Source organism: Cnephaeus nilssonii, assembly GCF_951640355.1.
Source record: "Cnephaeus nilssonii genome assembly, chromosome: Y".
Taxonomy (NCBI): domain Eukaryota; kingdom Metazoa; phylum Chordata; class Mammalia; order Chiroptera; family Vespertilionidae; genus Cnephaeus; species Cnephaeus nilssonii.
This window is the reverse complement of record NC_137096.1, coordinates 1,869,679-1,894,736: the sequence shown is the minus strand read 5'-3', so window position 1 is coordinate 1,894,736 and position 25,058 is coordinate 1,869,679. Positions and strand designations below refer to the sequence as shown.

At 50.8% G+C, this 25,058-nt stretch overlaps 1 protein-coding gene across 2 annotated transcripts in view; it reads right to left on the bottom strand.

Annotated features, from left to right (window-relative positions):
* Nucleotides 1-25,058, bottom strand: part of TBL1X (transducin beta like 1 X-linked) — a 118,697-nt gene that overhangs the window by 28,849 nt on the left and 64,790 nt on the right. The window contains exons 3-4 of one of the 2 annotated variants that reach the window (XM_079766084.1): nt 6,486-6,562; nt 2,335-2,441 (exon numbers count right to left, since the gene is read on the bottom strand). In XM_079766084.1, coding sequence (XP_079622210.1) covers nt 2,335-2,392 — 58 coding nt within the window. In that variant the 5' untranslated portion in view covers nt 2,393-2,441; nt 6,486-6,562. The remainder of the gene's footprint in view (nt 1-2,334; nt 2,442-6,485; nt 6,563-25,058) is intronic. The other variant, XM_079766085.1, reaches the window with a different exon arrangement.

Sequence of the window (25,058 nt, the reverse complement as noted above, 5' to 3'; positions counted from 1 at the left end):
CCCAAAGAAAGATGCATTTCCCCAAAAGAAGATGGGTTCCCCCCAAAGGTGCGTTTCCCGCAAAGGAAGATGTGTTTTCCCAGAGAAAGGTGCGTTTCCCCCACAGGAAGAATGGTTTACCCAAAGGAAGGTGCATTTCCCCCACAGGAAGAAGAGTTCCCCCACAGGAAGGTGTGTTTCCCCCAATGGGAGAATGGTTTCCCCACAGGAAGATGTGTTCCCCCACAGAATGATGGGTTCCCTCACAGGAAGCTGCATTACTCCCCTTCAGAAAGATGCGCTCCCCCACAGGAAGAAGAGTTCACCCCACAGGAAGGTGCGTTTGCCCCACAGGAAGGTGTTCTCCCCACCGGAAGGTATATTTCCACCACAAGAAGAAGGGTTCCCCTACAAGAAGGTGCGCTCCTTTACCAGAAGGTGTGTTTCCCCCACAGGAAGATGTGTTCCCTCACAGGAAGGTGCGTTCCCCATTAAAGGAAGGTGTGTTCCCCCCAGAGGAAGAATAGATTCCCCCACAGGATGATAGGTTCCCACACAGGAAGGTGCATTTCCCCCAAAGGAAGAAGTGTTTCCCCCAATGGGAGGATGGTTTCCCCACAGGAAGATGTGTTCGCCTACAGGAAGATGTGTTGCACCACAGAATGATGGGTTCCCTCACAGAAACGTGTGTTCCCCCGTCCCCCACCCCCCCCAGGAAGATGTGCTCCCCTACAGAAAGGTACATGTGTTCCCTTATTGGAAGGTGCGTGCCTCCACAGGAAGGTGCGTTTCCCCCACAGGAAGATAGTTCCCCCACAGGAAGATAGGTTCCCCCACAGGAAGATAGGTTCCCCCACAGGAAGATAGGTTCCCCCAGGGGAAGATGTGTTCCTCTACAGGAAGCCGTTTTCCCTGACAGGAAGGTACGTTCCTCCCACAGAAAGGTGCATTTCCCCAAAAGGTTCATGTGTTCCCTCACAAAAAGGTGCCTTTCCCCCACAGGAAAGTGAATTCCCCAGCAGGAAGATGTGTTGCCTCACAGGAAGGTGCATTGCCCCCACTGGCATGTGTGTTCCCCCCACAGGAAGATGCATTTCCCCCACAGGAAGACGTGTTCCCTCACAGGAAGGTGTGGTCACCCCACAGCTAGATTAGGTTCCCCCATAGGAAAATAGGTTCCCACACAGGAAGGTGCGATTTCCTAAAGGAAGATGTGCTCGCCCACAGGAAGGTGTATTTCCCCCTCAAGAAAAAGGGTTCCCGTATAGGAAGGTGCATTTCCCCATAGTAAAATGCGTTCCCCCGGGAAGGTGTGTTTCCCCCACAGGAAGATGTTTTTCCTCATAGGAAGGTGCATTTCCCCCAGGGGAGGGTGTGTTTCCCCCACAGACAGGTGTGTTTCCTCCATAGAAAAGTGTGTTTCCCCCACAGGAAGAAGATTTTCCCCACAGGAAGGTGCGTTCCCCCCACAGGAAGGTGCGTTCCCCCCACAGGAAGGTGCGTTTCCCCCACAGGAAGGTGCGTTCCCCCCACAGGAAGGTGCGTTCCCCCCACAGGAAGGTGCGTTCCCCCCACAGGAAGGTGCGTTTCCCCCACAGGAAGGTGCGTTCCCCCCACAGGAAGGTGCGTTCCCCCCACAGGAAGGTGCGTTCCCCCCACAGGAAGGTGCGTTCCCCCCACAGGAAGGTGCGTTCCCCCCACAGGAAGGTGCGTTCCCCCCACAGGAAGGTGTGTTCCCCCCATAGGAAGATTAGCTTTCCCCATAGGAAGTTAGGTTCCCACATAGGAAGATGTGTTCCCCAACAGGAAGGTGCGTTTCCCCCACAGGAAAGTGCGTTCCCCCACAGGAAAATGCGTTCCCCCAAAGATGCCTTGCCCCACAGGAAGGTGCCTTCCTCTACAGGAAGGTGTGTTCCCCCCACAGGAAGGTGCATTTCCCCCCTGCAGGAAGGTGCGTTCCCCCCACAGGAAGGTGCATTTCCCCCCTACAGGAAGGTGCGTTCCCCCCACAGGAAGGTGCGTTTTCCCCCACAGGAAGGTGCGTTTTCCCCCACAGGAAGGTGCGTTCCCCCCACAGGAAGAAGGGTGCCTGCACAGAAAGACACATTTCCCCCACAGGAAGTTAGGTTCCCACATAGGAAGATGTGTTCCCCAACAGGAAGGTGTGTTTCCCCCACAGGAAAGTGCATTTCCCCCACAGGAAAATGCGTTCCCCCAAAGATGCCTTGCCCCACAGGAAGTTGCGTTTCCCCCACAGGAAGATGTGTCCCCTTACAGAAAGGTGCGTTCCCCCAGGGGAATATGTGCTCCCCCCCAGAAAGGTGGGTTTCCCCCCCAGAAGGGCAGTGACCTTACCTGACTCCTGGAGGTAGCGATACACCAGGAAGTTCACCTCGTCGCTGGTTATGCTCATCTTAGCCTCACCTCGCAGCCACGAGGTCTGTGGAAGCGAGAGCCACCCTCTGTGAGAGAGGTGAGAGGAGAAAATGGCGAGTTTTCAAACACGTCTGTATTTCTTTTCTCTTCTGCACTTAAAAAATTTATTTTTATTGTTTTTAGAGATGAAGGGAGAGGGGGAGAGAGAGAAACATCGATGATGAGCGAGAGTCATGGATCGGCTGCCTCCTGCATGCCCCCTACTGGGGGTTGAGCCCATAACCCCAGGCATGTGTCCTGACCAGAAGGGAGTCGATCCGTGACCTCCTGGTTCATAGGTAGATGCTCAACCACCGAGCCACGCAGGCTTTTTTCTGTACTTTTTGAGACGAGTGGAAGAAAACAACTCCCATGACGTTAGATCCATGAAGCTAACTCATGTCTGGTTCGTGTTATATTGCATGATCATGTGTTACATACAAATTTCATATCTATTTATATAAAAAGCACATATCCCCCCCCCCCCTTCCCCCTGGCCGGTGCTACTCAATGGTAGAGCACTGGCCGGGGCACGCAATGGTCATGGGTTCGATTCCTGGTCCAGAGCACGTACCAGGTGGCAGGTTTGATCCCCGGCCCTGGTCGGAGTGAATGCAGGAGGCAACCAATCGCTGTGTCTCTCACATTGGTGTTTCTTTCCTTCTCTCTCTCTTTCTCTCCCTCCCCGCCTCCCCCCGTTTTTCTCTCTCTCCCCTTCCCTCTAAAAATCAATGGAAAAATATCCTCAGGTGAGGGTTAAGAAAAAATAAAGAAAAAGCATACATCCCGGTGAAACATATCCAGTAACAAGAAACACTGCTGTATTTTATAAGGCTGGGATGGGGTCAGGTACAAACCACACCTTTGGCCGGCCGAGCCAGCCGTGCGGACAAGCCATACACACACTCACTTTCACACACACACACACACACACACACACACACACACACACACGGCTAGAGTGAGAGTGGTTCTGGTCTCCAGCAATGTGCCAAACACTCCATGGACCCGGGGCGGCTCCGCCGTCTGCACTGAGGCTTGAAGGGCACACGGGCACCGTCGGTTGTGTGTGTGGGGAAGGTGGCCTGCGTCTTCTCTGTAAGAACGGTCTCAGCCCTAGCCGGTGTGGTCCGCCTACGGACCAAAGGGTCCCGGGTTCAATTCCGGTCAAGGGCACATACCTCGGTTGCAGGCTCTTCCCCAGCCCAGGCCCTGGTCGGGACTCATGCAGGAGGCAACCAATCAATGCGTCTCTCTCACATCGATGTTCCTCTCTGTCTCTCCCTCTCTCTTCCACTCTCCCTAAAAATCAATGGGAAAATATCCTCGGGTGAGGATTAAAAAAAACAATAATAATAGAAAAAAATAAAAACAACAACAACAAAGCACGGTCTCAGTGGACGCATGGCGTGGCGCCGACCTGCCCGTGCTGCTGCAGAGCTGGGGCAGGAGGTGGAGGACCCGGGGCCACCGGCTCAGAGCCGACAGGCGGTCCTCTCACCACGTCTCCACCTCCTTCTAGCTCTCGATCGCAGGGCAAGCTCCGTGACTCAGATCTGCCATCTCCAAAGGAAGGGCAGTAGCCGCCCTCTGGGGGGGGGCAGTCGGAGGGCTAAATGCTCCGGATCCCCAGGCCGGCCCCCCCGCACAGCAGGTCCCAGAAGGGACGGTTAGGGCTTCATTCAGCCAACTGTTCACCACCGCCAGCGAGCAACCTGCAGGCCTCCTAGGCCAGCGGTCGGCAAACTCAGTAGCCAACAGAGCCAAATACTAATAGGACAACGATTGAAATTTCTTTGGAGAGCCAAATTTTTTAAACTTAAACTATAGAGGTAGGTACATTGTTATTAACTTAATGAGGGTCCTCCTAAGCTGGCCTTTGCTAAAAACGCAAGGGGCCAAAGAGCCGCATGTGGCTCGCGAGCCGCAGTTTGCCGACCACTGTCCTAGGGGATCAGCGGACACCCCCTCCCCACCCCCCTAAAATGCACCAGAGCTGGCGGCCTCAGCATCGTCATCCGTGACTGGGCCACGCAAGCGGCCCTTACAAAGCCCATCCAAAAAGCCCGGCCGGCGTGGCTCAGTGACTGAGCATCATCTCGTGCACCGAGAGGTCAGGGTTCGATTCCCGGTCAGGGCACAGGCCCGGGTTGTGGGCTCGATCCCCAGTAGGGGGCGTGCAGGAGGCAGCCCATCAATGTTTCTCTCAATGTTTCTATCTCTCCCGCTCCCTTCTTCTTCCTCTAAAATCAATAAAAATATTTTTTCCTAAAAAAGAAGAAGAAAAGAAGGAAAGCACTCCCCCAGAGGCCGTGTGTGGGTAAGCATTTTCTCCTGGGGACCCCTGGGCCCCACTCTTGGCCCACCCCCTGGCTGGGCTCTGGTCAGGGGATGCTGTCCGGCCTCTTTTCTTTCTGAAGCAAGAGAGAGCTTTCGCAGCAGCGGCAGGTCCCCCGGGGCCTTGAACGGAAGTGAAAAACAAAACAGACTGGAAACCACAGGCCCAATTAGCGGCTGGCGTTTGTTTTCTCGCCTGACCCAGTTTTGACTGGAGAACCGCCCATTAGGTTGATGGGAGGACTCCGCAGCCGGGATGGAGCGAGGAGGTACGGCCCCCTTCCACGGGGACCCAAAGCCACGGCGTCCCCATCGTGCTGCTTAGAAAGGAACTTAAACGTTCATGCCAGCTGGTGGCTTCGCTGGGGCTGCCCCTCTAAGCACAAGTATTCCAACATAAATAATAATTCGGGCTTAAGGCCCATCAAGAAACTGAAGAGAGCCCTAGCCGGTGTGGCTCAATGGGTAGAGTGTCGGACTGAAGGGTCCCAGGTTCGATTCCGGTCAAGGGCACAGGCCTGGGTTGTATGCTCAATCCCCAGTAGGGGGCGTGCAGGAGGCAGCCGATCATTGATTCCCTCTCATAATTCATATTTTTATCTCTCTCTCTCTCCCTCTTCCTTTTTAATATATATATATATGTTTAAAATATTGGTTTACAAAATGGACCGTGCATAGTGCTAAATTTCGTTTTGTACACACACACACACACACACACACACACACAACACACACACACACACACACACACACACACACACACACACACACACACGATACTCCGCAAAGCAAGCCTCTCTTTGGAGTGGGTCATATCCACGTATGTGAGCATGTGCTCTTCCGTGTTTTGCAGATTTCCTCCTGTGAACGTGGACCGCTTTCCCATTCATGAAAACCTAATTAAAACCTGGCACTGTCTTTGGAAATGAGCGGCATGTGCGCGGGGCAGCACCCCACGCAGGAAATGAGGCGCGGGGGCAGCAGACAGGAGCGGGTCCAGTGGTGAAAACATCGCTGCTCTCCCAGGAAGGACAGACAGCCCTGGGGGCGACATTCAGAGGGACCTTCCTGCTGTCCTTCCGGATTCATTCATGGCTGGCCCGGCCTTCACCGGGAATCCAGGCCCGCATCCACGGAGGGTGCGGACCGGAGAGAAGACACGGCCAGTCCTGGAGTTACATCCCGAACCACGGGCGCCTCCACGTGGCCGCTGGGTGCTACCCAAACTGTACCCACACCCTATCCACACGTCCTCACTGCCTGCCCAGGCGAGAAAGACAGCAACTTCGATCAGGTGCCTCCTGCACGCCCCCTACTGGGGGATGGTGCCCGGATCGAACCGTGACCTCCTGGTCCATGGGTCGATGTTCAATCCACTGAGCTACACCAGCCGGGCTCAGCTTCATTTTAATGTGCACAGCGTTGAGAAGTTGATTTTAGAAGCTGCCGTCCTTTCCTGGGAAGACTCAGAAAAGTTGGGAAGAGCCCATCCAGTATCCAAACCTCTTGCCAGGCAGCGACACTCCAGTTCAGCACACAGAATGGCGATCCAGCCCCTGATGACTTAATCATGCTCTATACACCACCTCCAAGTTCAGCGAGGAGAAGGACCTGCATCTTTCCCCCACCACACACCCCACCCCCACCCCCAAATCACTGCAAACAGAAGGCATTCCGTTTTTACAAAATGCACTTCCGTTTCGCAAGCAGATTTCGGGTAAAAAGACAGATCCAGAGGCAGGCGGGGCGCTTACCTTCACGGTGACTTCATGTGCATCCCTTCGCACCGGTGGGCCCCCCAGCATTTGAGCGTAGAAACTGCAACCTCTGCCTGGGGAGACACGGAGAGATTTGTAAACACAAAACACCTTACAAATCCGTGGGCCGTGTTCGCCTCTGACCTCGCTCCCCATTGCTCCGTTTTCTCCTTCAAATCGATGCCGGTGGTTTTCTTTTTCATCCCAACCCAAACGTAACCCAGTCTGTCGCTTCATCATCTCCGTGTTAAACGTGAGCACAGACTAGGGAGTTGTATTTGCCAAGTGAAAAAGGAGAAAGGAAAATGGCCAGTCAGCCCGGGTGGTGTGGCTCAGTGCTTGAGCGTCAGCCTAGGAACCAGGAGGTCATGGTTTGATTCCCAGTCGGGGCACATGCCCGGGTTGGGGGCTGGATCCCCAGTGGGGGGCGTGCAGGAGGCAGCCGATCCATGATTCTCTCTCATCATTGATGTTTCTCTCTCTCTCTCCCCCACCCCCTCTCTGGAACCAATAAAAACACATATTTTAAATGGCCTGTCAAATTATGCTACTTATAGAAAGTCTGAACGCTAAAATTCTCAGAGTAGGTCCAATTACTTTTAGCTCAGACAAGGCTATCATTTAATGATAAATGAATGCCGCTCTGAAATACCTCTAAGCACTGAGCCACATGCCACGGTCATGCGAACCACACACCCTCCAAGGGAGAAAGCACGCTTTAGAGAAACGTTAGACTCAGCTCGGGCGGCGATAACAGCAGTGCTGACAGGCACGCCTGTGTGTACATATCCACCTCACACACTACATGCTTGGAAAAACACAGAAACCGCATCCCAATCTTTTTTTAAAAAAAACATGTTTTTATTGATTTCACAGAGAGGGAGGGAGAGGCAAAGACAGATAAAAACATCAATGATGAGAGAGAATCATGGATCGGCTGCCTCCTGCACGCCCCCTACTGGGGATCAGGCCTGCAACCCAGGCATGTGTTGGGGCTCAAACCATGACCTCCTGGTTCATAAGTCAATGCTCAACCACTGAGCCACACTGGTTAGGCCCACATTTGAATCTTTGCTCCCCGCTAAGGCTCCCCTAAAACATAGCAAACGAAAGGCACCAGCACTCCCCAACTTTCCATTCCTGCGCCACACATTTCCGGTCCCCAGGGCTTCCGTTCGTTCGCACCGATTTCTGAAGAAGCCAGGCTTACGTCTCATAACCCTTCCTTCCTGTCACACGTGCTTTTACTTTTCGGTCACTGTGCCCACTGAGCAGCCACCCAGCGTGTCTTCAGCGCTCTTTGCCTTCCTCCTTCTAAAACGTCTTTGGTTGTCCCCTAGCCGGGTTGGCTCAGGGGATAGAGTGTCGGCCTGTGGACTGAAGGGTCCCAGGTTCGATTCCAGTCAAGGGCACATGCCCAGGTTGTGGCTCAACCCCCTGTAGGGGGCATGCAGGAGGCAGCTGATCAATGTTTCTCTCTCACGGATATTTCTCTCTCTCCCTCTCTAAAAATCAACTTTTAAAAATCTTAAAAAACATCCTCTAAAAAAAAAAAAAGAGGATATATTAGATAAAAGAAACAACCAGGGTGATTTTTTAAAAAAGCTACCACTGAAAAAAACACCAATGATATTTAAACATTTGTCTACAACTTTCAGACCAGAAAAGCAGGCACAAGGGACCACGGACTTTGCTTATAAAACTTAAATCATTTCATTAAGAGAAAAACTCTGCAGCAGAGACGGAACGGGACAATACTCCTTACAGAAACCTGCATCGGAAAGCAAATGACTGTGTTCAGGGCTCGACTGTACATTTACCAGGGGCGAAACAGCCTTATGGTGAAATTGCTAACTGCCCGAAAGTGTCCAAATATGAGCAGATGTCACACAATAAACCCCCAACTGCTTGAAAAGGGAGGCATTAAAACCCCCAATAATTCAGTAAGTGATAAATATAGAAACAGTTCTTATTCCAAGCTGTTCACACACACACAAAGAAAGCTTTAGAATCAAATTATTCTACTTTGGTCCAAAAACAGATGGCAACTCACACATTAGAGTCTTGGAGTTGAGGATTATCTTTCATATATGTTGTTCAACTCATTAAGTGCAATTAACATCATCTATGTTCTATAAACGCCCAAAATAGTGGGAAATGGGACTTGGGTTAATAATTCTCCTGGTTATGCAACACAGCAAAATTAATTAGTTCATGGCTAGAAACAATAAATTAAAATGAGAAAACCGACCTTCCAATCTGTCATTACTGACCTCCCCATCATTAGCACACAAATGGAAACACTAAAACATGCGTGTCCCTGACAGGAAGGTGCATTTCCCCTGCAGAAAGTTGTATTTCCCCCAAAGGAAGAAGCGTTCCCCCACAGGAAAGTGTGTTTCCCCAACAGGAAGAAGGGTTCCCAAATGGGAAGTTATATTTCCCCCACAGGAAGGTGAATTTTCCCCGAAGGAAGTTGTATTTCCCCCACAGGAAGAAGTGTTCCCCAGCAGGAAGGTGTGTTTCCTCCACAGCAAGAAGGGTTAACCCACAGGAAGGTGCATGTCCCCCACAGGAAGTTGTATTACCCCACACAGGAAGAAGCATTCCCAAACAGGAAGGTGCGTTTCCCCCACAGGACGTAGGGTTCCCCCACAGGAAGAAGGGTTCCCCACAGAAAGGGGTGTTTACCCTACATGAGAAGGGTTCCCCCAAAGGAAGTTGTATTTCCACACAGGAAGAAGAGTTCTCCACAGGAAGAAGGATTCCCCCACATGATGTTGTGTTTACCCACAGGAAGAATGTTTACACCACAGGAATGTGCGTGTCCACAAAAGGAAAGAGCGTTTCCCCCAAGGAAGTTGTATTTCCCCCAAAAGGAAAAAGCATTCCCCCAGAGGAAGGTGTGTTTCCCCAACAGGAAGAAGCGTTCCCCTACAGGAAGGTGTGTGTCCCCCACAGGAAGGTGCATTTCACCCACAGGAAGTGGTATTTCCCCTCAGGAAGATGCATTCCTCCACAGGAAGCGGTGTGTCCCCCCCAGGAAGCAGTGTGTCCCCCATAGGAAGCTGTGTGTCAACCACAGGAAGGTGCATTTCCCCCACAGGAAGTGGTATTTTCCCCACAGGAAGGTTTGTGTCCCCCACAGGAAGGTGCATTTCCCCCACAGGAAGTGGTATTTCCCCCACAGGAAGGTGCATTTCCCCCACAGGAAGTGGTATTTCCCCTACAGGAAGAAGCATTCCCCCACAGGAAGCGGTGTATCCCCCACAGGAAGCTAGCTGTGTGTCCCCCACAGGAAGGTGCATTTCCCCAACAGGAAGTTGTATTTCCCCCACAGGAAGGTGTGTGTCCCCCCACAGGAAGTGGTATTTCCCCTCAGGAAGAAGCATTCCCCCACAGGAAGCGGTGTGTCCCCCACAGGAAGTGGTATTTCCCCCACAGGAAGAAGCATTACCCCACAGGAAGCTGTGTGTCCCAGACAGGAAGTGGTATTTCCCCCACAGAAAGAAGCATTCCCCCACAGGAAGCTGTGTGTCCCCCACAGGATGGTGGATTTCCCCCACAGGAAGTGGTATTTCCCCCACAGGAAGCAGTGTGTCCCCCACAGGAGGCTGTCCCCCACAGGAAGGTGCATTTTCCCCACAGGAAGTGGTATTTCCCCCACAGGAAGAAGCATTCCCCACAGGAAGCTGTGTGTCCCCCACAGGATGGTGCATTTCCATCACAGGAAGTGGTATTTCCCCCACAGGAAGCTGTGTGTCCCAGACAGGAAGTGGTATTGCCCCCACAGGAAGAAGCATTTCCCCCATTTGAAGTGGTATTTCCCTACAGGAAGAAGAATTCCCCCACAGGAAGCGGTGTGTCCACCACAGGATGTGGTATTTCCCCCACAGAAAGAAGCATTTATCTACAGGAAGCTGTGTGTCCCCAACAGGATGGTACATTTCCCCCACAGGAAGTGGTATTTCCCCCACAGGAAGGTGCATTTCCCCCACAGGAAGTGGTATTTCCTTTCAGGAAGAAGCATTCCCCCACAGGAAGCAGTGTGTCCCCCACAGGAAGCAGTGTGTCCCCCACAGGGAGCTGTATGTCCCCCACAGGAAGGTGCATTTTCCCCACAGGAAGTGGTATTTCCCCCACAGGAAGAAGCATTCCCCACAGGAAGCTGTGTGTCCCCCACAGGATGGTGCATTTCCCCCACAGGAAGTGGTATTTCCCCCACAGGAAGAAGAATTCCCCCACAGGAAACAGTGTGTCCACCACAGGACGTGGTATTTCCCCCACAGGAAGAAGCATTCCCCCACAAGAAGCTGTGTGTCCCCCACAGGATGGTGCATTTCCCCCACAGGAAGTGGTATTTCCCCCACAGGAAGAAGCATTTCCCCCATTTGAAGTAGTATTTCCCTACAGGAAGAAGAATTCCCCCACAGGAAGCGGTGTGTCCCCCACAGAAAGGTGCATTTCCCCCACAGGAAGTGGTATTTCCCCCACAGGAAGGTGCATTTCCCCCACAGGAAGTGGTATTTCCCCTACAGGAAGAAGCATTCCCCCACAGGAAGCGGTGTATCCCCCACAGGAAGCTAGCTGTGGGTCCCCGACAGGAAGGTGCATTTCCCCAACAGGAAGTTGTATTTCCCCCACAGGAAGGTGTGTGTCCCCCCAACAGGAAGTGGTATTTCCCCTCAGGAAGAAGCATTCCCCCACAGGAAGCGGTGTGTCCCCCACAGGAAGTGGTATTTCCCCCACAGGAAGAAGCATTACCCCACAGGAAGCTGTGTGTCCCAGACAGGAAGTGGTATTTCCCCCACAGAAAGAAGCATTCCCCCACAGGAAGCTGTGTGTCCCCCACAGGATGGTGCATTTCCCCCACAGGAAGTGGTATTTCCCCCACAGGAAGCAGTGTGTCCTCCACAGGAAGCATTCCCCCACAGGAAGGTGCATTTTCCCCACAGGAAGTGGTATTTCCCCCACAGGAAGAAGCATTCCCCACAGGAAGCTGTGTGTCCCCCACAGGATGGTGCATTTCCATCACAGGAAGTGGTATTTCCCCCACAGGAAGCTGTGTGTCCCAGACAGGAAGTGGTATTGCCCCCACAGGAGGAAGCATTTCCCGCATTTGAAGTGGTATTTCCCTACAGGAAGAATAATTCCCCCACAGGAAGCGGTGTGTCCACCACAGGACGTGGTATTTCCCCCACAGGAAGAAGCATTCCCCCACAAGAAGCTGTGTGTCCCCCACAGGAAGGTGCATTTCCCCCATAGGAAGGTAGATTATTGGCACAGGAAGTTGTATTTCCCCCACAGGAAGAAGCATTTATCTACAGGAAGCTGTGTATCCCCCACAGGATGGTACATTTCCCCCACAGGAAGTGGTATTTCCCCCACAGTAAGATGTGTGTCCCCAACAGGAAGGTGCATTTCCCCCACAGGAAGTGGTATTTCCCCTACAGGAAGAAGCATTCCCCCACAGGAAGCAGTGTGTCCCCCACAGGGAGCTGTATGTCCCCCACAGGAAGGTGCATTTTTCCCACAGGAAGTGGTATTTCCCCCACAGGAAGAAGCATTCCCCACAGGATGGTGCATTTCCCCCACAGGAAGTGGTATTTCCCCCACAGGAAGAAGAATTCCCCCACAGGAAACAGTGTGTCCACCACAGGACGTGGTATTTCCCCCACAGGAAGAAGCATTCCCCCACAAGAAGCTGTGTGTCCCCCACAGGATGGTGCATTTCCCCCACAGGAAGTGGTATTTCCCCCACAGGAAGAAGCATTTCCCCCATTTGAAGTGGTATTTCCCTACAGGAAGAAGAATTCCCCCACAGGAAGCGGTGTGTCCACCACAGGACGTGGTATTTCCCCCACAGGAAGAAGCATTCCCCCACAAGAAGCTGTGTGTCCCCCACAGGAAGGTGCATTTCCCCCATAGGAAGGTAGATTATTGGCACAGGAAGTTGTATTTCCCCCACAGGAAGAAGCATTTATCTACAGGAAGCTGTGTATCCCCCACAGGATGGTACATTTCCCCCACAGGAAGTGGTATTTCCCCCACAGGAAGATGTGTGTCCCCAACAGGAAGGTGCATTTCCCCCACAGGAAGTGGTATTTCCTTTCAGGAAGAAGCATTCCCCCACAGGAAGCAGTGTGTCCCCCACAGGAAGCAGTGTGTCCCCCACAGGGAGCTGTATGTCCCCCACAGGAAGGTGCATTTTTCCCACAGGAAGTGGTATTTCCCCCACAGGAAGAAGCATTCCCCACAGGATGGTGCATTTCCCCCACAGGAAGTGGTATTTCCCCCACAGGAAGAAGAATTCCCCCACAGGAAACAGTGTGTCCACCACAGGACGTGGTATTTCCCCCACAGGAAGAAGCATTCCCCCACAAGAAGCTGTGTGTCCCCCACAGGATGGTGCATTTCCCCCACAGGAAGTGGTATTTCCCCTCAGGAAGATGCATTCCTCCACAGGAAGCGGTGTGTCCCGCCCAGGAAGCAGTGTATCCCCCACAGGAAGCTGTGTGTCACCCACAGGAAGGTGCATTTCCCCCACAGGAAGTGGTATTTCCCCCACAGGAAGGTTTGTGTCCCACACAGGAAGGTGCATTTCCCCCACAGGAAGTGGTATTTCCCCCACAGGAAGGTGTGTGTCCCCCACAGGAAGTGGTATTTCCCCTCAGGAAGAAGCATTCCCCCACAGGAAGCGGTGTGTGCCCCACAGGAAGTGGTATTTCCCCCACAGGAAGAAGCATTACCCCACAGGATGCTATGTGTCCCAGACAGGAAGTGGTATTTCCCCCACAGAAAGAAGCATTCCCCCACAGGAAGCTGTGTGTCCCCCACAGGATGGTGCATTTCCCCCACAGGAAGTGGTATTTCCCCCACAGGAAGTTGCATTTCCCCCATAAGAATTGGTATTTCCCCTACAGGAAGAAGCATTACCCCACAGGAAGCGGTGTGTCCCCCACAGGAAGTGGTATTTCCCGTACAGGAAGCTGTGTGTTCCCCACAGATACGTGTGAGTCCCCCACAGGAAGGTGGATTTCCCCCACAGGAAGATGTATTTCCCTCAAAGGAAGAAGGGTTCCCCCACAGGAAGTTGTACTACCACAAAAGGATGATGTGTTACCCCCAGAGGAAGTTGTAGTTACCCCACAGGAAGAAGGGTTCACCAACTGGAAGGTGAATTTCCCCCAAAGGAAGTTGTATTTCCCCCACAGGAAGGCGCATTTTACCATAGGAAGAAGCATTCCCCCACAAGAAGCTGTGTGTCCCCCACAGGAAGGTGCATGTCCCCCACAGGAAGGTGCATTTCCCCCACAGGAAGTGGTATTTCCCCCACAGGAAGAAGCAATCCCCACAGGAAGCTGTGTGTCCCCCACAGGAAGTGGTATTTCCCCCACAGGAAGCTCTGTGTCCCCCACAGGATGGTGCATTTCCCCCACAGGAAGTGGTATTTCCCCCACAGAAAGCTGTGTGTCCCTCACAGGAACGTGTGAGTCCCCCACAGGAAGGTGCATGTCCGCCACTGGAAGGTGCATTTCCCCCACAGGAAGTGGTATTTCCCCCACCAGAAGTTGTGTGTCCCAGACAGGAAGTGGTATTGCCCCCACAGGAAGAAGTATTCCCCCACAGGAAGCTGTGTGTCTCCCACAGGATGGTGCATTTCCCCCACAGGAAGTGGTATTTCCCCCACAGGAAGCGCTGTGTCCCCCACAGGAAGTTGCATTTCCCCCATTTGAAGTGGTATTTCCCCTACAGTAAGAAGCATTCCCCCACAGGAAGCGGTGTGTCCCCCACAGGATGTGGTATTTCCCCCACAGGAAGAAGCATTCCCCCACCAGAAGCTGTGTGTCCCCCACAGGAAGTGGTATTTCCCCCTCAGGAAGAAGCGTTCTTGCAGAGGAAGGTGTGTTTCCCTCAAAGGAAGAAGGGTTCCCCCTACAGGAAGTTGTATTTCCACAAAAGGATGGTGTGTTACCCCCAGAGGAAGTTGTAGTCACCCCACAGGAAGAAGGGTTCACCAACCTGAAGGTGAATTTCCCCCAAAGGAAGTTGTATTTCCCCCACAGAAAGCTCATTTTACCACAGGAAGTAGCATTCCCCCACAGGAAGGTGCGTGTCCCCCACAGGAAGGTGCATTTCCCCAACAGGAAGTTGTATTTCCCCCACAGGAAGAAGCAATCCCCCACAAAAAGGTGTGTGTCCCCCACAGGAAGGTGCATTTCCCACACAGGAAATTGACTATCCCCCACAGGAAGAAGCGTTGCTACACAGGAAGCTGTGTGTCCCCCACAGGAAGGTAGATTATTGGCACAGGAAGTTGTATTTTCCCCACAGGAAGAAGCATTCATCTACAGGAAGCTTTATATCCCCCACAGAAAGGTGCATGTCCCCCACAGGAAGTGGTATTTCCACACAGGAAGATGTGTGTCCCCAACAGGAAGGTGCATTTCCCCCAAGGAAGCGGTGTCTCCCCCACAGGAAGCTGTATGTCCCCCACAGGAAGGTGCTTTTTCCCAACAGGAAGTGGTATTTCCCCCACAGGAAGAAGCACTCCCCACAGGAAGCTGTGTGTCCCCCACAGGATGGTGCATTTCCCCCACAGGAAGTGGTATTTCCCCCACAGGAAGCTGTGTGTCCCCTACAGGTAGTTGCATTTCCCCCATTTGAAGTGGTATTTCCCCTACAGGAAGAAGCATTCCCCCACAGGAAGCGGTGTGTCCCCCACAGGATGTGGTATTTCCCCCACAGGAAGAAGCATTCCCCCACAAGAAGCTGTGTGTCCCCCACAGGAACGTGTGAGTCCCCCACAGGAAGGTGCATGTCCGCCACCGGAAGGTGCATTTCCCCCACAGGAAGATGTATTTCCCCCACAGGAAGAAGCGTTCTTGCAGAGGAAGGTGTGTTTCCCTCAAAGGAAGAAGGGTTCCCCTACAGGAAGTTGTATTACCACAAAGGGATGGTGTGTTACCCCCAGAGGAAGTTGTAGTTACCCTACAGGAAGAAGGGTTCACCAACTGGAAGGTGAATTTCCCCCAAAGGAAGTTGTATTTCCCCCACAGGAAGGCACATTTTACCACAGGAAGTAGCATTCCCCCACAGGAAGGTGTGTGTCCCCCACAGGAAGGTGCATTTCCTCCACAGGAAGCTGTGTGCCCCCAACAGGATGGTGCATTTCCGCCACAGGAAGCTGTGTGTCCCCCACAGGAAGGTGCACTTCCCCCACAAGAAGGTGTATTTCCACCACAGGAAGATCTATTTCCCCCACAGGAAGGTGTGAGTGACCCACAGGAAGGTGTATTTCCACCCCAGGAAGATGTATTTTTCCCACAGGCAAATGTATTTCCCACACAGGAAGAAGTTTCCCGCAGAGGAAGGTGTGTTTCCCGGACAGGAAGAAGGGTTCCCCCACACGAACGTGTGTACGCCCAAAGGAAGGTGCAGTACCCCCACAGGAAGTTGTATTTCCACAAAAGGATGGTGTATTTCCACACCAGGAAGATATATTTCCCCCACAGGAAGAAGCGATTCCCCACAGGAAGCTGTGTGTCCCGCACAGGAAGGTGTGTCCCCCCACAGGAAGGTGCATTTCCCCCACAGGAAGCTGTGTGTCCACACAGGATGGTGCATTTCCCCCACAGGAAGTGGTATTTGCCGCACAGGAAGGTATGTGTCCCCCACAGGAAGGTGCATTTCCCCAACCGGAAGTGGTATTTCCCCCACAGGAAGAAGCAACCCCCCACAAAAAGGTGTGTGTCCCCCACAGGAAGGTGCATTACCCCCACAGGAAGTGGTATTTCCCCCACAGAAAGAAACATTCCCACACAGGAAGCTGTGTGTCCCCAACAGGATGGTGCATTTCCCCCACAGGAAGCTGTGTGTCCCCCACAGGAAGGTGCATTTCACCCACAGGAAGGTGTATTTCTACCACAGGAAGATGTATTTCCCCCACAGGAAGAATCGTTTCCCCACAGGAAGCTGTGTGTCCCCCACAAGAAGGTGCATGTCTGCCACAGGAAGGTGCATTTCCCCCACAGGAAGATCTATTTCCCCCAAAGGAAGGTGTGAGTCACCCACAGGAAGGTGTATTTCCACCCCAGGAAGATGTATTTTTCCCACAGGGAAATGTATTTCCCCCACAGGAAGAAGTTTCCCGCAGAGGAATGTGTGTTTCTGGGACAGGAAGAAGGGTTCCCCCACAGGAACGTGTGTACGCCCACAGGAAGGTGCATATCCCCCACAGGGAGGTGCAGTTCCCCCACAGGAAGTTGTATTTCCACAAAAGGATGGTGTATTTCCACCCCAGGAAGATGTATTTCCCTCACAGGAAGAAGCGATTCCCCACAGGAAGCTGAGTGTCCCCCACAGGAAGGTGTGTGTCCCCCACAGGAAGGTTCATTTCCCCCACAGGAAGCGGTGTGTCCACCACAGGAAGATGTATTTCCCCCACAGGAAGAATAGTTTTCCCACAGGAAGCTGTGTGTCCCCTACAGGAAGGTGCATTTCCCCCACAGGAAGAAGCGTTCCGCAGAGGAAGGTGTGTTTCCCTGACAGGAAGAAGGGTTCCCTCACAAGAACGTGTGTACGCCCACAGGAAGGTGCATATCCCCCACAGGGAGGTGCATTTCCCCCACAGGAAGTTGTATTTCCACAAAAGGATGGTGTATTTCCACCCCAGGAAGATGTATTTCCCCCACAGGAAGAAGCGATTCCCCACAGGAAGCTGAGTGTCCCCCACAGGAAGCTGTGTGTCCCCCACAGGAAGGTGCATTTCCCCCACAGGAAGATGTATTTCCCCCACAGGAAGAAGCGTTCCGCAGAGGAAGGTGTGTTTCCCTGACAGGAAGAAGGGTTCCCTCACAGGAACGTGTGTACGCCCACAGGAAGGTGCATATCCCCCATAGGGAGGTGCATTTCCCCCACAGGAAGTTGTATTTCCACAAAAGGATGGTGTGTTTCCCCCAGAGGAAGTTGTAGTTACCCCACAGGGAGAAGGGTTCACCAACTGGGAGGTGAATTTCCCTCAAAGGTAGTAGTATTTCCCCCATAGGAAGGTGTAATTCCCCCACAGGAAGAAGTGTTCCCCCACAGGAAGGTGTGATTCCACCACAGCAAAAAAAGTTCCCCCACAGGAAGGTGAGTTTCCCCCACAGGAACTTCTATTGCCCCCACAGGAAGAAGTGTTCCCCACAGGAAGGTATGATTCCCCCACAGCAAGAAGCGTGCCCCCACAGGAAGTTGTATTTTCCCCAAGGAAGAAGCGTTCCACAGAGGAAGGTGTGGTGTTTCCCTAACAGAAAGAAGCGTTCACCCACAGGAAGATGTGTGTCCACCACAGGAAGGTGCATATCCCCACAGGAAGGTGTATTTCCCCCACAGGAAGAAGCGTCCCTCACAGGACAGTGTGTGTCCCCCACATAAATGTGTGTGTCCCCGACAGGAAGGTGCATGTCCGCCACAGGAAGGTGCATTTCCCCCACAGGAAGATGTATTTCCCCACAGGAAAAAGCGTTCCCCCACAGGAAGCTGTGTGTCCGCCACAGGAAGTTACGTGTACCCCACAGGAAGGTGCATTCCCCGACAGGAAGTGGTATTTCCCCCACAGGAAGAAGCGTTCCTCCACAGGAAGGTGCGTGTCCCCCACAGGATGTGGTATTTCCCCCACGGGAAGGTGTGTGTCTCCCAAGGGAATGTGCGTGTCCCCCACAGGAAGGTGCATTTTCCCGACAGGAAGTGGTATTTCCCCCACAGGACAGTGTGTGTCCCCCACATAAATGTGTGTCCCTGACAGGAAGGTGCATGTCCGCCACAGGAAGGCGCGTTTTTTCCACAGGAAGTTGTATTTCCCCCACAGGAAGCTGTGTGTCCCCCACAGGAAGCTGTATGTCCCACAAAGAAAGGTGTGTGTCCCCCACAGGAAGGTGCATTTCCCCCACAGGAAGAAGTGTTCCTCCACGTGAATGTGTGTGTCCCCGACAGGAAGGGGCATGTCCGCCACTTGAAGGTGCATTTCCCCCACAGGAAGTTGTATTTCCCCCACAGGAAGTTTTGTGTCCCCCACAGGAAGGTGCATTTCCCCCACAGGAAGTGGTATTTTCCCCATAGAAAGCTGTATGTCCCCGACAGGACGGTGTGTACCCCACAGGAAGGTGTGTGTCCCCCACAGGAAGGTGCATTCCTCCCACAGGAAGTTGTATTTCCCCCACAGGAAGAAGCGTTCCCCCACAGGAAGGTGCATATCCCCACAGGAAGAAGCGTTCCCCCACAGAAAGGTGCATTTCCCCCATCGGAAGGTGCATGTCTCCCACAGGAAGTTGTATTTCCCCCACAGGAAGAAGCATTCCCGCACAGGAAGGTTTGTGTCCCCCACAGGAAGGTGCGTGTCCCCCAAAAGGAAGGTGCATTTCCGTACAGAAAGTTGTATTTCCCGCACAGGAAGAAGGATTCCCCCACAGGCCATTGTGTTTCCTCCACATGAAGAATGTTTATACCACAGGAACGTGCGTGTCCCTGACAGGAAGGTGCATTTTCCCCACAGGAAGTTGTATTTCCACGACAGGAAGTGGTATTTCCCCACAGGAAGAAGTGTTCCCCCACAGGAAGGTGCGTGTCCCCCACAGGAAGGTGCATTTCCCCCACAGGAAGGTACATATCCCCCACAGGAAGTTGTATTTCCCCACAGGAAGAAGCGTACCCCACAGGAAGGTGCATGTCCCCCACAGGAAGGTGCATTTCACCGACAGGAAGCGGTATTTCCCCCACAGGAAGAAGCGCTCCCCCACAGGAAGGTATGTGTCCCCCACAGGAAGGTGCATTTACCCCATAGGAAGTTGACTTTCCCCCACAGGAAGAAGCGTTCCCACACAGGAAGGTGCATTTACCCCACAGGAATTTGTATTTCCCCCATAGGAAGAAGTGTTTCCCCACAGGACGGTGTGTGTCCCCCACAGGAAGAATGTTTACACCACAGGAACATGCGTATCCCGACAGGAAGTTGTATTTCCCCCACAGCAGTATGTGTGTTTCCCACAGGAAGGTGCATTTCCCCCACAAAAAGAAGCGTTCCCCCACAGGAAGGTGCATTTCCCTACAGAAAGTTGTATTTCCCCCACAGGGAGAAGGGTTCCCCCCAAAGGAAGAAGCATTTCCCCACAGGAAGTTGTATTTTCCCCAAAGGAAGAAGCGTTCCCGTAGGAAGCGGTTATAGGGTTAAGCCTCGGACTGACCTGCTGGCAAAGCCGCAAACAAGTCCCAGCTTGGAGGGCACAGTCCACTAAGCATAATTAAGCTTGATCCTGTAACTGCTCCCTAGATCTTTCCTGGGTAGCTAGTGGGCTGTGGGAGGGGCAGCAAGTGCTGCCAAAACAAGTGAAACTTACAACATTGTAGATTACCTCGTTTGTCCCTGATTATAAATAGAGCCTCAGCTTTGCAGTCTGGATCTGTTCTGTGGCCTCAGCCAGGCACAGAAAGATCCACCTAGACCCAGCTTTTCCTCGTTGTCTATCATTTCTCCATCCTTCACCACCTCCATCAGGCTCGCCGAACCCTTGGCTGTGCTGGCGCGGCACATGTGGTGTCCAACGCGGTGCTAAGTCCGGCCCAAGTGGCGCCCAACGCGGTGCTGAGTTCGGCCCCAGTGGCACTCAATGCGGACCTGAGTGTGAGGGAACTGCCGATTGTCAGGTGAATGGATGCTCCAGTGAAGCCCGTGCAAAAAGGAAGGTAAGGGGCGCAATTTAGTGATAGCTAGGTGTAAAAACATGGGAGATTCAGGATCGCAGGGAAAGGATGTATGCGTATCCATGCTTAAGGCTATGCTCCAAGCAAGGGGCTGTTCTGTGAGGTATGAACAGCTTTTCGATTTTTTGGAAAACCTGCCCATGGTTTTAAATATAGAGGCACGGGAGAAGGTTGGAAAACAGCTTCACGATCGTTATATAGCTGAAGGTCCCGAGGAAATGCCTGCCTCTGCTTTCAGTCTGTGGTCTCTGATTCAGGACTGCCTAGAGCCCACTCCAGAAGGGGAGTGGAGGAATGTGGCAGGGAAGTGCAAACCTTGGCCAAATTGGGTGATTAGTTATTACTTTGGAAAGCAAAAAAGAAAGAAAAAAAATTAGTATCTGTTGCTGAAACTTCCCCCAAAGTAAGCAGGATGTGGGGGAAGGGAAACAGGGGGCGATCCAATATGGAAGCCCACTCTCTCAGTAGGCTAATTTAAAATTTCCTTTCTCGCCATAAAAAAGTCTTAAAAATTTAGAAATGTGTCTGGAATTTCTGTGCTCATGGGGAGAGAACCTAACTGTGCACATGGTCTGATTTCGGACATTTAGATTGTCTTCAGCTGGAATCTCTCTGCAAAAGCTATAGAAAATGAAAAACCCAGAACTGTTCTTTTTTTTTTTCTTTCCTAAGAAAAACAGCAAAAAAGTCTTCTCCAAAGAAATTCAAGCTAATTCCAGCAACAGTATTCGCATTTCCATATTAAAAAGTCATTTTCAAAATGCTAATGAACCTTGTTAAAAAGTTAACTTTTAAGGCCTTCAGGAAAACCAGTAAATTCTCTGTTTTAGAATTTATCCAAAGTAAATGCCTTAAAATAATTGGAATTGGATTTGATTCTCCAAACCTGGTTTTCCAGGGCCACTGGCAAATAAAAAGTAAAGTTTAAATTTGCCTCATAAAAAACCTAGAGGATAGAATTGAATCTGTCTTGTATTTTTCTTAAAAAAATAAAGTGTTATTCATCTAGGAAATGCTAAATATATTTGTCCTGCCAGCTTTAAAAGTTCCAAGTGCAAATTAAATTGGGAGAAATTATATAGTTGTCGTAATTAAATGTCAAAAGTATAAGAATTTATTTTTGAGAAATTAAAATGTTGTGTTTTCTCTAATAATTAGGAATTCAAAATAAGTTGCTTATTATTGGTCTAATTAAAAAAGTGGATTAATTCTGTGATCCCAACCAAAATTTTTCTATGCAAAAACTAGTTTAAAATCTAATTGATATATTAAGATAATTATAAAAAAATTATAACCTTTAAATCATACATGGATATATATATATATATATATATATATATATATATATATATATACACACACATATATATATATATTTTTTTTTTTTTTGATGTTTTTTTTCCATGTTAAAATTTCAAGGCTTTAACAGAGATGATTCTTGGAAAGCTCCAAGGGCGCCCGGAGTAATACAACAAATTTATTCTCTTCTCTTAAAGGAAATCTTTTTAAATTTAACAGATCTAATATACTTGAAATTGCATGGAAAGCCTTATCAAATAAAAATTAATAAATATATTTTAAATGTTATGAAGGTTTTTCCCCTAAGAAGGGAAAAATGAAGTAACTAAATATCTCTTATAATGCAGGATTCTCTGCATTGTGCTGGATTACGCATAGCACCTGAAAAAGTTCAAAGGAAATTTCCTTTTTCTTATCTTGGCAGCATTATTGAGGGAAAAACAATAAAACCTCAGAAAATTCAAATTCAGATTTACACTTTACTTACATTAAATGACTTCCAAAAATTATTAGGAGATATTAACTGGGTTCGACCTGCTTTAAAATTAACCACTGCTGACTTAAGCCCTTTATTTCATATACTAAGGGGATATTCATCTCCGTCATCCCCATGCTGCTTGACAGAGGAAGCCAAGACAGCCTTACATAGAGTTGAGGATGCCTTAAGTTCAGCAGAACTTACTAGAATTGATTACTCCCTTCCCTTACAGGTTTTAATTTTCCCTACGACACATACACCCACTGGGGTCATTTGGCCAGCTCCTGGAGTTGTTGAATGGCTATATTTGGCTCATTCTCCAACTAAGGTATTACTAGGACAGAAAGGGGGAGACAGATATTATGTGTCACCTCAAAACAAACTCAGTCATGTTTTTTATACTTTAAATTTTTTGAATTGCTATGCAGAGGATCATACATCAGCCGAAAGGCATCGGGCCTCCTGTACAATAGCATCCGCGGGGTTAGCCCGATGGAAGGATGCACAAACTGGACAATGGTTTGGACCAGATCCAGTAATAATGTGGGAAAGAGGTTGTGTTTGCATCTTTCCAGGAGGAGCAGCACAGCCAATTTGGGTGCCAGAGGGATACGTGCGTCACCACCATGGACCCAGAGAAGCTCCTTGTCCCATCGTTCAAAAGACTGAATGTTGCCACAATGACAGCAAAGATGAAAAGGAAGATGACAAAGGCTATGCAAGAGACTGAGGTGCCAACATGGGGTCAGCTGAAGAAGTTAACAACTGAGGCCCAGCAGATGGCAGAAAAGCAGGAAGTAGAAGCTACTCCCTCAACCATGTTTCTGGCCATGCTAGCATTGGTTAGCTGCCAGTCTTCTGCAAACTCTTGAACAGCCAAGTCCGAGGACTCTTGAGTAAATCAGCAAAAGAAACTTTCATTTAGTAGGAAAATGTTACTGTAGTTTGATTTCATTATTGTTGTGTTGCATTGGCATTATTGTTGTGTTGCATTGGCATTGTTTTATTAATAGCCATGTCTAGATTTTGCATTGGCATTGTTTTGTTATTGGGTTTTGCATTGGCATTGTTTTGTTGATGTTTTAATAGTCAGAAATTTGTTCCTGATGTTTACATTTTACTTCCATTATTAGTAGCTTAAATTTAAAAGAAGGGGCGAGATGTAGGAAGCGGTTATAGGGTTAAGCCTCGGACTGACCTGCTGGCAAAGCCGCAAACAAGTCCCAGCTTGGAGGGCACAGTCCTCTAAGCATAATTAAGCTTGATCTTGTAACTGCTCCCTAGATCTTTCCTGGGTAGCTAGTGGGCTGTGGGAGGGGCAGCAAGTGCTGCCAAAACAAGTGAAACTTACAACAACATTGTAGATTACCTCGTTTGTCCCTGATCATAAATAGAGCCTCAGCTTTGCAGTCTGGATCTGTTCTGTGGCCTTAGCCAGGACAGAAAGATCCACCTAGACCCAGCTTTTCCTCGTTGTCTATCATTTCTCCATCCTTCACCACCTCCCTCAGGCAAGCCAAACCCTCAGCTGTGCTGGCGCGGCACATGTTCCCCCAGAGGAAGGTGTGTTTCCCTGGCAGGAAGGTGTGTTTCCCCAACAGGAAGAAGGGAACCCCACAGGAAGGTGTGTGTCCCCCACAGAAAGGTGCATTTCCTCCACAGGAAGTTGTATTTCCACCACAGGAAGGTGTGTTTCCCCCACAGGAAGTTGTATTTCCCCCACAGGAAGAAGTGTTCCCCTACAGGAAGCTGCGTTTCCCCCACAGGACGTAGGGTTCCCTCAGAGGACGTAGGGTTCCCCACAGAAAGGGATGTTTACCGTACAAGAGAAGAGTTCCCCGAAAGGTAGTTGCATTTCCACCACAGGAAGAAGGGTTCCCCCACAGGAAGGTGTGTGTCCCTCACAGGAAGGTGGATTTCCCCCACAGGTAGGTGCGTGTCCCCCACAGGAAGGTGCATTTCCGTACAGAAAGTTGTATTTCCCACATAGGAAGAAAGGTTCCCCCACAGGAATAAGGATTCCCCCACAGGCCATTGTGTTGTCCCCACAGGAAGAATGTTTATACCACAGGAACGTGCGTGTCCCTGACAGAAAGGTGCATTTTCCCCACAGGAAGTTGTATTTCCCCAACAGGAAGTGGTATTTCCCCCACAGGAAGAAGCGTTCCCCCAAAGGAAGCTGTGTGTCCCCACAGGAAGTTGCGTGTACCCCACAGGAAGGTGCATTTCCCCGACAGGAAGCAGTATTTCCCCACAGGAAGAAGCGTTCCCCGACAGGAAGGTGTGTGACCCCACAGGAAGGTGCATTTCCACCACAGGAAGTTGTATTTCACCAACAGGAAACAGTATTTCCCCCACAGGAAGAAGCGTTCCCCCCACAGAAAGTTGTATTTCCCAACAGGAAGCGGTATTTCCCCCACATGAAGAAGCGTTCCCCCACAGGAAGGTGCGTGTCCCTGACAGGAAGGTGCATTTCCCCCAGAGGAAGGTACATTTACCCCACAGGAAGTTATATTTTCCAGACAGGAAGTTGCATTTCCCCACAGGAAGAAGCGTTCCCCCACAGGAAGGTGTGTGTCCCCCACAGGAAGGTGCATTTCTCCCACAGGAAGTTGTATTTCCCTCACAGAAAGAAGCGTTCCCCCACAGGAAGGTGTGTGTCCCTCACAGGAAAGTGCATTTCTCCCATAGGAAGTTGACTTTCCCCCAAAGGAAGAAGCGTTCCCACACAGGAAGGTGTGTGTCCCCCACAGGAAGGTGCATTTCCACCACAGGAAGTTGTATTTCCCCCACAGGAAGGTGCATTTCCCCAACAGAAAGTTGTATTTCCCTGAAAGGAAGTGGTATTTCACCAACAAAAAGAAGTATTCCCCCACAGGAAGGTGCATTTCCCCACAGGAAGGTGTGTGTCCCCCACAGAAAGAAGCATTCCACAAAGGAAGCTGTGTGTTCCCCATAGGAAGTTGCGTGTACCCCACAGGAAGTGGTATTTCCCCGACAGGAAGTTGTGTATCCCCCACAGGAAGTGGTATTTCTCCCACAGGAAGAAGCAT